The 14,804-nt window shown below is 38.0% G+C and overlaps 1 protein-coding gene across 1 annotated transcript in view; it reads left to right on the top strand.

Annotated features, from left to right (window-relative positions):
- The first annotated feature begins 964 nt into the window (after positions 1 to 964).
- The window catches only part of LOC121376118 (carbonyl reductase [NADPH] 1-like), a 28,682-nt gene continuing 14,842 nt past the window's right edge, over positions 965 to 14,804 (top strand). The window contains exons 1-4 of the mRNA XM_041503919.1: positions 965 to 1,062; positions 5,033 to 5,114; positions 11,537 to 11,715; positions 13,365 to 13,477. Of these exons, the coding sequence (XP_041359853.1) occupies positions 1,036 to 1,062; positions 5,033 to 5,114; positions 11,537 to 11,715; positions 13,365 to 13,477 (401 nt within the window). The 5' untranslated portion in view covers positions 965 to 1,035. The remainder of the gene's footprint in view (positions 1,063 to 5,032; positions 5,115 to 11,536; positions 11,716 to 13,364; positions 13,478 to 14,804) is intronic.

Genomic DNA, 14,804 nt, shown 5'->3' on the forward strand with positions numbered 1-14,804 from the left:
AATGATACATATGAAAGTTGAGCTATGGTATATAAAACATTAGAATCAGGCCCGTAGGAACGATATCTGGAGTTGGGGGAGGGGAGGGGGCATAATATGTAGTGGAGGGATAGTCTAGTTGGTGGGGGTGGTGGTGGTGGGGGGGGCAAAAGCCATATTTTAAACCGGGTTTATAAAAGTGGGGCTATAGTCCCCCCCCCCCCCCCCACCACCACTCACCTCCGACTTCTTGGTTGCTACCGACCTGAGAATGGTCAGAAATGTAAGAGCATATACAACTATTTAAATTCGAAGCAAGCTTATTTAACTTAAGAAAGATGTAAGTTTTATTTATAAAAGATTAGACTAGCCGAGAGCTTGATAATATAGCTACAAACTTATATTTACACACTTTTACGCTATTATAAAGCAAACATAAAGCAAAATATCTTAAAAGTGCTTTAGTCCTATTCACCCTGGGTTGGTTCTCCCTAAATCTCATTCGTACCGAGTCGTTTCGCCCCACAAAATAAATATATTTATTACAGTTTTTAAGTAGTTTTTTCTTCTCTTTATTCATTACCAATATCAAATATTAGGTAATTTTCTGTCTTTGGAAATTAATGCTTTATCAGCTGTTTACTTTCTGTCAGCTGAAGATAGGCGAAATCAACATACTGTACTCGGTGTTTTAACCTCAGCTGGGTATATAGTATATTTAATACGAAACCACAGCACATCAGTAGTATGCATTGTGACTGTTCATAAATTAATTATTAAAATACATTGTACGTATGCACGTATTTCATGTATATGGCTTGAGTAAATGATATTGGAAATATTAAAACAAAATAATATTATTTTTATCTGTAAATATAAACACGCAATGTGTTACATCTAAAAATCGATAGATGAATAAATGTACTTTATTAACAAAATAAAAATTAGAGCGAATCGGGTAAACTAGTTATACGGGCGAAACCACCTGTTACCAAAGTGCAGTTGTCGCTTTTGTTACTGCAGTAGTGTTAACTTCAACCATACTTAAATTACGCGATGTCATCCATCAAAAAGATTGCAGTGGTATGTATTTCGTTTTTATTTAGGAGATAACCATATGGAGTTTTTAGATTTGCGGGTGTTATTGTCTATTTGATCCCGCAAATGTCATTTTTGACCGAAGGCGTTAGCCTGAGGTCAAAAATGAAACATTTGCGGGCATCAAATAGACAATAACATCCGCAAATCTAAAAACTCCATATGGTTATGTCCATTGTAAACTGAATCGTTTTTCTACAGAACTAACTGTATATTTGGCATTTCTTGAAAAAAATACCTGGCTACAATCTAACTGTAAACCCTTGAATCGTCAAGTTCGCCTGTTCCAATTGCTAATGACGTCACTTTCTAATGACGTCATTAGCTTTCCGGGTGTTATTGTCTATTTGATCCCGGAAAAAGAATGTAATTAACCAATCACAATACAGAACACACGACAGTCAGTTTACAATTATAATTTAGTCATATATTAGTGACTGTAATAGTAGTTCACATTGCAAAACATGCACTGAGGAGAGGCCGATGTAGGCCTAATCCGAGGTCAGACTCAATGGCGAGAATTAAGCTTCTCACTTTCTAGTGGGTGGGGTCATGCTGCCTTGGAAACGATTCAAAGTTAGATGTTATGAAATGCATTTCCCAGCATTCTACAAGTAAAATTCAAAATAAAAAATACTGGTAAATGCACACATAATATATATTTATTTTGACGCTCCCTCCCCGCAGGGAAAACATTCTTTGTTATCGTACCTAATTTCTGTACACATGTAACCCCTACTGACGTCAAACATCAGTGGTTCCAGTTCTAGCCACACGTAAAGCACCCCTATTATACCCGGCCTATTATGGGAAGGGTCTGTATGAAAATATAGTAGAACAAACGCAAAAGAATTTATTGCAATTTATTAAATTGTATTTACACAAACAAGAAAATCAGTTTAATAATTATATGTTCATTTTTGGATTATCAAAGCTAAATACAGTTTTGGAAATGTTGGTTGGCTCTTATTTATTCTTTAACACTCAGATATTATGTTCAATTAAAAAAAAAAATAATAATAATAATAATAACAAAAAGATAGAAAGAAAGAAAGAGAACGAAAGAAATTACAATACTTACGATAAAATTTAATAACAAAACACAAGTGACTGAATAATTTGATTTAATAAAACAACAATAACCGGGGCCAAAGCGACTAGGGTTATGGGGCCGAAACAGACAGGGCAGAAACGTCTAGGGCCGAAACAGACAGGGCAGAAACGTCTAGGGCCGAAACGTCTGGGGACGAATGTGTGGCGGGGCAGAAACGTCTCGAAAGCGCAATTGACAATTGAATGACAAGACAGTTTTTTTAAGTTTTACTTTCAACTGAGGCAGCAATTGGATGATATATATTTGCTTGATAATAGTGTAAAAGTGTGTAAATATAAAAGTGTGCCCACCCCCACACGTTTTGGCATCTTCCTACGCCCGTGCAGTTTTTAAGTTTTACTTTCAACCGAGGCAGCAGTTGAATGATAAGACAGTTTTTAAGTTTTACTTTCAACTGAAGAGATGCGTTAGTTAGGAAGTGTGGCACTTCCGCCACTTAAGCATTGTAATACCATTAAAATACAAACCAGCTCTTCGATTCTGTTCCAGTTAGACCAAAAAGGCACAGACTCATCTTTTAACTGTTGAAAATTGACACGATTGATATGTTTGGTAACACATTTGGATAAAGTTACATTAAGTAAAACAAGAGTTGGTGACATTGAAACAGGAAAATACTCTTTAAAATAAGGCTAGAGTTCATTTCTATAAAAATTCACTAGCCCTACTTTACTTTTTACTAAATAATAGTAAAAATTGAATATGTCACCTATAGAGAGAGATACAGCTTAAAGACACTAACAATGGGGTAGGCTTCGTCGGGGGGGGGGGGGGGGGGGGGGCAGGATATTCATATTTACAAAATAGACAACTGCAACATTTGACCCAAAAAAATCACTAGCCGTCGGGCATGGCTATGGTAGTTATTTAGTAGCCCAACACTGAATATCACCAGCCATGGGAGTGGGGCTACCATAATCTAGAAGCCCTGCTTTTACTTCTCAGAGGTAGGCTTACATGCATTTTAAAAAATACAAAAAAAGAGCATTTTGTGGTATTAAAAATACCAGGATGACCAAAAACACCTTAGATTTACAGAAATGGATAATCTAAACAATAAAATCTAAGTAATGTTTGATTTCAATTATCAAAAACAATTCAAATAGTGAAAAATATGTTGTAGTGTTTTAAAGTTACATTATCTGGTTACCATATTATAACATCATGTACAAATGTCAAATACAAGCTCAAACGCACTTTTAAAAAAGTCGTGTGTGTTCGCTATGAACGGATATCGTCAAATGTATACGCTTGATTCGTCGCCTGTGCCGCCATAGCTCGACAAAGCACAAGCGACAGCCTGTTGTCAGTTTCAGTTAACACGTGCGTTTGTTGATTTCAAATTGTAGGGTTCGTCTCAAAAAATTAAAAGAGAAATCTTGCGCTGTACGACGAACGTTCGGTTGAGGATACGGTACTAAAGTCTTTAGTTAAAACCGGTTTGATCTTGACAACGTATTATCGACAGTCGTACCTTCCTATTTCAGAACTGATATTTTATAAAGTGTTAGTAGCACTTTCAAAGTTTAGTTTGTATACTAGTAACACATTAATCATGTAGACAACGAACGTTTTCACTTATTAATTTTACGTGTTAAAATCGACAAATTCAAATAAATATTATTTCGTTTGGAAAGGGTAAAGTTGGGGGATGGTGGGTGGGGGTGTTTAACGACATCAAAGATAAAGCATATTGATTTAATAATCATCCGACCCCATACAACCGTAAATAAAATGTGTTGAGTGCGTCATTAAATAAAACATATTCTATCCTTCCTTCCATCTGCTGTTGGATGTCTAACATTTGGTAATTTTGACATATAATCTTAGAGAGGAATCGGATGCATGTGCAGGGGGAGGGTATTGGAGGTCGAAACCCTTACTTGCCCAAGCTTAAAAAAAATTGAAATGTATTTCTTGGGGGAGCATGGCCCCATATAAACTTCGCTTAACACAGTCTATAACCCCAGCCCCGCTGAAATCCCTGTACACGCGCCTTGAAACCCCGCTACATTTTTTTTTTTAGCAAGGGATTGTTTATATATACCATCCCACAGACAGGATATCACATACCATGGTCTTTTTGCATACCCGCCGATGGGGATCGATCCTAGACTGACCGCGCATTTCCAAAAAAACACCTTTTTAGGTCTAAGTAATGAATAAAAATAACATATAGTCTTATAGTTACGTAAATCGAAAACAGTACCCTCTTCCTCTACCCCTAGAGCGTTACGTAATTAGTAACACCCGCTTACATGTAACGCGTATGCCAACAGCTGCCACTGTCAAAATTTCAAGGCAAATCCCCCACTCACCGACCCCTGGAAAGGCGTTGTACCATACCTCTATGGATATAAATATGTTTTGGAGATATGAGACGACAGTTAAACTTGTTCAAAAATTGCGAAATCTCACGTGATCTCTTGTTGGGGAATTCTATACTTGTGTTAAGCCAATGAAAACCGAGATCGGTACGAGCCCGTCAAAAGTGTTCCACTTTCAAAATCATGGCTTTGTTTTTGACCTGGATAAGCCAGCGTAGTGAAACCAATGCGGAGTGCGGCGTCTTATATGCACCAAACGTAATTGGATTTTCTGTTCTATATGCTTAAATAATACAAATATTCCAGGGAATGTAGTTTTAAAATTCTAGGGTCTGTCACTGTAAGAACATGTGCCATTTTTACTTTTAAAGTGTCTAGCTAGTGAAGAAACTATATTACTGTACCTTAATCTTCTTTAAAATATTATTAACATGTATACAGTGGGGGTTTTTATTGTTGATAAATAACATTTTATGGTGTTCTTTTTTATTGTTGATAAATCACTTTCATACAGGTAACTGGATCAAATAAAGGTATTGGCTTTGCCATTGTCAGAGCCTTGTGTACGCAGTTTGATGGAGATGTCATTTTGACAGGTAAGTTCTTAATTTCATTTAGTGGGAAAAATTCGGGCAGTTTTTATCTGGGTAAAATTTCAGGCAAATCAACCCCTCCAGCCCCCCCCCCCCCTAAATCAAAGAGTCCCCATACGCCCATGCCCCCCCCCCCCCCCCCCCCCCCCCCCCGGGTCGTACGCCCATGCTGGCAAGTGGTTTCGTTCGCGTCCGCGTGGTACGGCTCTGTTAATAACTGTCCCGAGTCAGACTCCCGATCCTATCGGAGGCCGGACTCGGGATAGGCGTGTTCGAAACCTTAGTGGTATATGGACACGTTAAACAAGTTACTAAGCTAAGCTAATAAATGGTTAACAATTATTGTCTGGCGTTATTTTGATTATTTGGCTATATGGTTTAACATGTCAGCAAGATAAATCGTTGTAGAAGCATCTCTCGGGGTATATGGCTTTTTATGTACCCTCTGTGTGCTCTTTTACCCCCTCGCCTTCGGCTCATTGTAAAAGAACACACACAGGATATTTTAAATTATTAATATTGCTTGTCATTCTTTTATTTCAATATCACAATCTACTGAATGTAAAACATTTTTTTTTTTATATGAACAGTATGAAAGGGGATTGTTTCAATGAACTGTTACAAAGTATAACATGTAACACGCTTAGCACTGATAGCAGTCAGAGACGGATCCCTGGGGTGTGCAACCAGAGGGGTGCTGTCGAAGTACTGAATGACGTTGACAGTCATTGCGCTCACTATCATTTTGTGTTCGATCATTATCCCATGTTTATATGTTAACTTTAAATTATTTTGTTGAAGTATTCAACTGACACGTAAACGGTGTTGTCTGATCAGTATCGAATACCATTTTAGCATGGGACCCTGGTAAGTCGAGGTACTTAATAATTGTATTAATCTATTTTTAAACTGCTTTGTAAATTTATTATAATTATTAATCAAATACAAAATTTAATTGTTACTTGAACCAACAATGCAAAAAAAATCTACATATTTGATGTAATCAAAAGTACACACGTGCTTACAATCGGTCTACCCCCGCCCACTAAAAGAAAAAACACAAGTCGTGTTATTTACTATGTTCAAGAATAGAAGCGTAAAACGTTATAAAAACAAAGTATATAGCTGCAATTTGCTTGGTTGAATTTATATCTTAAAGAAATCAATAAAAAAAACAACTGTTTTTATGAAAAAACATGATTGATTTAGCGGTCAGCAGATTGCTACATGGTGTTTAAAAAATATTGCTTGCAAGATAAGGTGGGACAAAATTCTTTTTTGTTTTTTTTAAATAGGTTTGATTATTTCTAATTGTATTGATCTACATCTTAGTTTACGTTTTCAAATTTTAGCGCCCTTATTTGCTTGCATGAAAAAACGATTGACGTGTGACCTCACATTTTTACTGACGTCACTCACTAATGCATAAAAATAAACATACAGACAACACTTCGATAGATATTTTGGGCATGATCGCCATAAATTACGAAAACTACAAATGTTTTAATTGTCATACGGGTCATGTGTTTTTGACCTATTTTGGTTCATGTGTAGAAAAAGCTATTTTTTAAGGTAACAAATAATTGGATATACATAAAAATTTCTTAGCTATTTGACTGTCTACACATCTTACAGACTTAGAACGTAAACAAACGGTAGGTACTTTAAAAAGAGGTGAAATGACACGACTTAATAGAGACAACGACTCAACAGGGGTGAGAGTATAACACGTTTATAATGTTTGAATGACGTCAGTCTTTGAATGACGTTGCATACAAGAACAACTGCTTCCGTGTTTAGAACACTTTCAATGTAAAATTGTTATTTATTTCACCGTGTTTGAAGAAAGAACGATTTTCAAAAAGTACCATTTGTTAAACGTTGTCCACCACTGCAAACACATAGATCTTCAAACTAAATCAGTATAAGAAAATTAACTTACTATTTTCAAGTCTTGATCCAGTCGATTTCTAACAGTGACAAAATCTCTCACAATGATCCAAACGAATCTTCTTCTAACAATGACGAAATATCTCAAACGAATAACGTAGTAGATGTGATCGTTTTCGGCGAGCGAATGACAATGAAACCGTATCTAGCCTTTTTATACTCTTTCGTGTTAGTCTAAGTAGGTCAGGGGCCGGTCTAAGTAGGTCAGGGCCGGGTCAGTAGGACGTTGCACGCGGCACAGTAGTCCGTGACGTCATCAAGGTCAAGGCCAGTCTAAGTAGGTCAGGGCCAGTAGGACGAGTTCACGGTCGTGACGTCATCAAGGTCAAGGTCACGGAAAGTAGGTCATGGCGCCCAACAGGACGAGGTCACGTGACGTCATCAAGGTCAAGGTCACGGAAAGTAGGTCATGGCACCATACAGGCCCGCCTACTACTCCTACTGTTTCATGCACGTAAGCGGATCGACCACGTAACTTGTAGACCCCATGCATATAGTTGAGTTAAAGAGCATCCTTTTTATGGATGCCTCAGTAGCTCAAAAGGTATCGTGGCAAGTCTGCAAAGTTGCGGGCGATTCGGTGCCATAGGTTCGAGTCCCAGCAACGGCACGGGACAATTTGTGAGGCCAGAAAGGATTTAATTATCGCCTGCGCCAGTGCGTTAATATCTATGTATGTAACAGTTAACCTCGACATACATACAATATATAGATATTCATACATCAATACATAAATACATACATACATACATATATAACCCCTTGCCAAACAATGAGATGACGCCGGTTACACTCGAGAATAATACACAAACTTTTGTTCCAAATATATATTAACAAATTGCATTAAGTTGTGGTATGCATGTAAAATGGCCTGATCAGAGAGCCACGACAAGAAACCGTTTGTTTTTAGTCGTACCAATGTATTTATAATAAATAATACTTCTCCTACAAACAGGATAGCATACATGACGTCCTTTGATGGGTCATTGGTTGGGACGGGAAATAATCAAATGGGCACACTAAGGAGGATCGAACTTTCAGCAAAATGGAACCTCAGACAGACGTTCTTGCTGCATTATCCTGGTCATTTGGGGACAAGGACTTTTAGATGTAAAATCCGATTTTTTTTTTTCATTTAAGCGGAACTCGTCCGCTCTCCCCACCCCCCCCCCCCCCCCCCCCCGGCTACGGGCCTAACATGGTACTTAATATGTTTGCTTCAAACATTCAAACGAAGTACCTTATGACTGCGCATAATAAACCCTCATGAGTTTATAATAAGGAGACCATCCTGAGTTTGTAGCTATATTATCAAGCTGTCGGCTAGTCTAATCTGTTATAAATAAAACTTACATCTTTCTTACGTTAAATAATCTTGCTTCGAATTTAAATAGCTGTATATGCAATACTGTTACATTTCTGACCATTCTAAGGTCGGTAGCAACCGAAAAGTCGGAGGGACTATAGCCCCACTTTTATAAACCTGGTTTAAAATATGGCTTTTGCGCCCCCCCCCCCCCCCCCCCCCCCCCCCCCCCCCGCCCCCCCCCCCCCCCCCCCACCCCCCCCCCCCCCCCACCGCCCCCCTGCGCCCCCCCCCCCCCACACCTCCTCTACAGATTGTGCCCCCTCCCCTCCCCCCAACTCCAAATATCTTCCTACGGGCTTGATTGTAATGTTTTATATAGCAGAGCTCAAATTTTATATGTATCATTTAATTTTATTCCAAATACCAAACAAAATTTTAAAGAAATCCCGACAAGAATCCTGAATGTATTTATCTGTATAATGCTTTATAAATATTTAAATCATGTTAAATACAATAAATATCTGCATATATACACGCGCGCACACAATATTATTTCAGGCCATATCCGATATTTATTGCATACGAATCCAAACCGATGGTTTGTCGGGCGTTAACAACCAAATATTTTTTATTTTGTGATAAGCAATAATTCACAAATGTCTCCAATAAGTCTTGTTGGATGTCGACATAATTTTTGGGTTCCCTACTGATAGAATAATTAATCATGGAGATATCCACATTCCTATTGCATGGCCTCCCATTGTCTATGTTCCCCCAACTTGTCCACAGGTCTATTTTTGCGAGATCTCGCGTGAGTTTGCGGTTTGCGTCCTCGAGTTACCCAGCAATGGGCACATGCACAGTGGAATGAGAAAGAGGTCTATTACAGTAGGAAGGTGTTGAAAAAAACATTATAGAACTGCTGAAATGCTCTTGATATTACTATTGACCTGTTTAATATTTTTGTAATGTGGTTAGATTTATGCTACTGTGCATTTTTTTGTATAATCAAATCTGTGACACAAGAGAGTTTCAAAAAGTGGTTTTTATTTGTAATACATGTGGCTTAATGTAAATCAGATTGGTTGGTGGAATAAAATGTAGCCTCTACATGTGGTTGCTTAATACAGGTGGCCGCTAGAGCAGATTTGACTACCTATATAAACTATATATTGTAAAAAAAAGTAAAGTTTGTTTTATTTAACGACGCCACTAAAAGTAAAAAGTAAAGTTTGTTTTATTTAACAACACCACTAGAGCACATTGAGTCATACACACTAATAATATAAAGAAAACAAAAATACAAACACGCACTAATTTAAATGTATATTATTTTGAAACAAGCACTGAGACTCATATGTAGATCCTTATTGACCACATTCAAGGAGAACCTGGTTTATTGTAAATAGGGAGGTCTTTTCTGAAATAAATGGGTCACCCGGCATGTTCGGGATATGCCTGAAATGTAAAAATAAAAAAAAAATTAAAAAAATACTAGAGCACATTGATTTTTTTTTATCTTATCATCGGCTATTGGACGTCAAACATATGGTCATTCTGACACTGTTTTTTAGAGGAAACCCGTTGCCGCCACATAGGCTACTCTTTTACAACAGGCAGCAAGGGATCTTTTATTTGCGCTTCCTACGGGCAGGATAGCACAAACCATGGCCTTTGTTGAACCAGTTATGGATCACTGGTCGGTGCAAGTGGCTTACACCTACCCATTGAGCCTTGCGGATCACTCACTCAGGGTTTGAAGTCGGTATTTGGATTAAGAATCCCATGCCTCGACTGGGATCTGAACCCAGTACCTACCAGCCTGTAGACTGATGGCCTAACCACGATGCCACTGAGGCCGGTAAACTATATATAGAGAATAATACATGAGTGGCTGTTATCACGAGTTGTTTTAAAATGTATCTATAATGACTGAAAGTGAGTTTGATACATTTTTAAACGAGTTGTGAAATGAATGGTATCTAACACAAATGTAGTAATTATTCTATTTCTTACATATCCTCAAAAACCAGGTTTCAAGCAAATTTTAACATCTTTTTCGAATAAAAGTTATTTACAGCCGTTGCACTTGTAGCTGACTTACGTGGCACAGACACATGAATGTTCGATTAACTATACGTCAGTCTAATCGATTTCCATCCTGTAGGTTTTTTTTGGTTGTATGGCATTGGTGACCTGGTCATCAGCTAGGAGCAGCCAGTCGTATGCTTTGAAATTGTTAACATGCGTACATGTGTTTACAACCAAAAATAACGCATGGTGTTCTCACCAACGAGTTTGTAAGAAATATCAAATTCAATATGATTTGCATTTATAAATAGTATTATATTAATACTATACCACAGATATGGCATTATTGACATTCTAGCATTCGTTTGATGCGTGGTCGGTCTGGGATCGATTCTCGTCGGTGGACCCATTGGGCTATTTCTCGTTCCAATCAATGCTCCACAACTGGTGTAACAAAGGCCGTGGTATGTACTATCCTGTCTGTGGGATGGTGCATATAAAACATCCCTTGCTGCTAATCGAAAAGAGTAGCCCATGAAGTGGCGACAGCGGGTTTCCTCTCTCAATACCTGTGTGGTCCTTAACCATATGTCTGATGCCATATAACCATAAATAAAATGTGTTGAGTGCGTCGTTAAATGAAACATTTCCTTCCTTCCTTATTGACATTCTAAAGGTAGATGACGTGAAAATACCACTATGTGTTTTCTTCAGCTAATGTTGGCTATCATACAAGTCCTTTTGATCAACTTCTCAAAATTTGTTATACTGCTTTGTACATTTTAACTTGTCCACTGAATGACCTGTAAGGTAGATTATGCTTGTCTGAGTAAAGTTTCTCTTATCAGGACAAACAGATAAATTCTTATCTTGAACACTGCCTTATTGTCCGTCCCACAGGGATCGCATTTTGTTCATATTATGTAATTTACTACAAGTTTTTTTTATTTCCGAGCCGATTGATTTGTAAATTGGACACTCAAATTGGTGGGGTTTTTTGTTATTTCCAAAACACTTTTACTTTTCTTCTTACACCAAACCAAACTGAAATACGTCAAACCAAACTGAAATTATTTACGAAAAACATTTTAATAGAATGATGGGACAGACTATATTCTAACATATATTTTGACAGCTCGTGATGAAGGTCGAGGTCAGCAGGCAGTGACTGACCTGAAGAAAGAGGGGCTATCTCCAAAGTTCCACCAGCTGGACATCACTGACCACGACAGTATAGTCAAGCTGAAATCCTTTCTGCAATCAACGTATGGTGGACTGGATATTCTGGTCAATAATGCTGGAATTTCTTACACGGTAAAAAACCTGGTAATGTACGCAAAAGAACTGTTATAAAAGCAGGGCTCACCCTGGATCAAAAATACCTCTAGTCAAAACCGGCCTCGGTGGGGTCATGGTTAAGCCACCGGACATAAGGCTGGTAGGTACAGGGTTTACAGCTTGGTACCGGCTCCCACCCAAAGCGAGTTTTAACGACTCGGTGGGTAGGTGTAAGACCACTTCACCCTCTTTTCTTTCACTAACCACTAACAACTAACCCACTGTCCTAGACAGACAGCTCAGATAGCTGAGGTGTGTGCCCAGGACAGCGTGCTTGAACCTTAATTGGATATAAGCCCAAAAATAAAGTTGAACTGAACTGTACTCTAGCCAAAAAAAAATAGCCAAATGGGATAGTCTACTTGTCATTCGGCCCTGAACTAGCATGTGTATTGGAATGGACATACAATGACATTGTCGGTGAGTTTTTATTACTTTGGTTCAAAGATTTTACAAAGTTAGAGTGACAAGCTACAGAACTTTGCTTTCATACATGTTGAACACATGCTGTTAAAATTAATAACCCTGGTTATTCAAATAAGCAAACATCATTACCCTGTAGGCCTATTCTGGATGACACCATGTTTCGTTGCCGGTTGCGAGATGGCTATTATGCTAATGGTATATATGGTATTATTATTATGTTTGAGGTGTCTGATTATGTAACAGTTTGTTCATCAGAAGATAAAAAATGGCTTAGCCAAAATTTTAGCCACTTGCAAATTTTATTAGCCATTTTTTATAAAAATTAGACAATAGCTAACTTGGCTACCGACAGCACAAGCCCTGTAACAGGAATGTAAAGTGGCACTGAAAATTCCCAATACAGGGCACAACATTTCACGAGAACCGTTGTTCTGTTCACATGTCAGTTATGCAACATTAAAATCACAAGAACCACCAATCGTTGATGTGGTGAACAATTACATTCTAAAAATTAAAAGTACCATATATCAGTAATGAAAGTGAAAATTAGTTTGTTTTTGAACCACCAATGTAGCACAGAATCATAGTTCAAGTGTTTTAGGATTAGGTATAGGCTAACTCATCGGTTACAAGAACTATATTCACTTAACCAAAAAATTGGTTACCCGAGTAAAACTCACGTGAACAGACTTCCGGTTGCCTAAGATTTTGAAATATTGTCTCCTGCAATAGATATATTTAATTATGTCTTTCCTAATAAATTAATTTAACAATGGTGTACTGCATCATTCAGTGGCCTGAAAACGTATCCCAAGTATGATTAACTCACGTTAATTTTTACAATCCCATCAAACATGGAACCCTGTAGAAATATTCTTGATAAATCCGTGTATAATTTGAGAAAGGGCAGATAACTAACTGGCCATGTATTTTTGTGTTCAATTCTTTCAGGTGGTCGGTGCACCCATTGGGCTATTTCTCGTTTCAGCCAGCGCTCCACAACTGGTGTAACAAAGGCTGTGGTATGTACTATCCTGTCTGGGATGGTGCATATAAAAGATCCCTTGCTGCTAATCGAAAAGAGTAGCCCATGAAATGGTGACAGCAGGTTTTCCTCTCATATATCTGACGCAATATAACTGTAAATAAAATGTGTTGAGTGCGTCGTTAAATAAAACATTTCTTCTTCCTTCTTTCAGGTGGCATCCACAACTCCTTTTAGTGAACAAGCGGAGGTATCTGTGAAAACGAATTTCTTGGGAACATTAGATGTTTGTGACACATTATTTCCTCTTCTTCGTCCACATGCAAGGTAATTCAATTAGAATTTTACTTTATATAATAAATTAAAGTTGAAACCAGACCCCATTTGACAAGTTGTAGTCAAATATCAGGAGATGACATTACGTGTTTTTATTTCCAATAAAGGTTATTTCAGTTTAATAAAAAATTATAGAAACTCTTGCATTAAAATTGCTTTTTGGTTAAAAGGAAAAAGGTGGGGGGGGTTTCTTATCCCACTTCCCCCTTTCCTTTTACTCCTTTCAATTCCATCTCATTTGTGCCCAATCTGGCAACTCCTCCTATCTTTCATCTTCTTTCGCTGTCCACCTCCACATACCAGTGCTTGTCCTTGTCTTTACAACCGCGACAGGTGCTTGTCTCTTGTGGCTATCCGTGCTACATGCTTGTCTTTTCCCATCAGCTTTTAGATGTGGGCTTAAACTGACCACTTCGGAGAGTCTTCAGTAGTTACTTCTAGCATTGTTAAGTGGCACTTGTAACCACCTACTATGTTTCTCTACTACCAGTGGTCATTAGTTAGTGCCGTGGGTCAGACCAGCTTTATTAGGACAAGGATGCCAGATGGGTGCAGGGAAGTACACATAGACCGCACTCGTGGAGGAAGTTGAGACAGGTAGGCGATGGTGTGGACAGCTCAGAAGGCAGAATTTGAAGAAACTGACAAAAACATATTGAAACTGTGGCAGATATTGGAAAGGTTTTTTTTTATATTAAGATCATGAGAATGGTAGGCAGAGAAAGATGAATGAAAGTGTGAGCCAGCTTTGACGGGATTTGAACTACTGTCATCAACTTGATTGTCCGTCCAGCAGCTTATCCACTAGACCACAGAGCTCACTAAACCAGAATTAACTCCCTTGAATGGTGATAGTTCTTGCAATTTTCCCCATCTGCAGTGTATTTTATGTGCTGAAAATCATCTAAAATGATGTCACATATGAATAACAATAAGACATCCTTGTTTTCAAATATGTTTGAAACATTTAGATATTTTGTAATCTTGACGCTTTGCAGTTCTTATGTGGAAGCAACAGCAGGAATAACACATTTTACTCACTATTGGGAATACAAAGTATAAAGTAAAATAGATTTAAATCATACAGCTCATAGTTAACAGTTTATGATAAAGTTAACATTGGACTATTTCTCATTCCAGTCAGTGCACCACGACTGGTATATCAAAGGCTGTGGTATGTGCTGTCCTGTTTATGGGATGGTGCATATAAAATATCCCTTGCTACTAATGAATTTTTTTTGCAGATTTCCTCTGTCAGGCTATATATGAGAATTACCAGATGTTTGACATCCAGTAGCTGGTGGGCGAGACATATCCC

This window comes from Gigantopelta aegis, chromosome 6 (assembly GCF_016097555.1).
Source record: "Gigantopelta aegis isolate Gae_Host chromosome 6, Gae_host_genome, whole genome shotgun sequence".
NCBI lineage: Eukaryota > Metazoa > Mollusca > Gastropoda > Neomphalida > Peltospiridae > Gigantopelta > Gigantopelta aegis.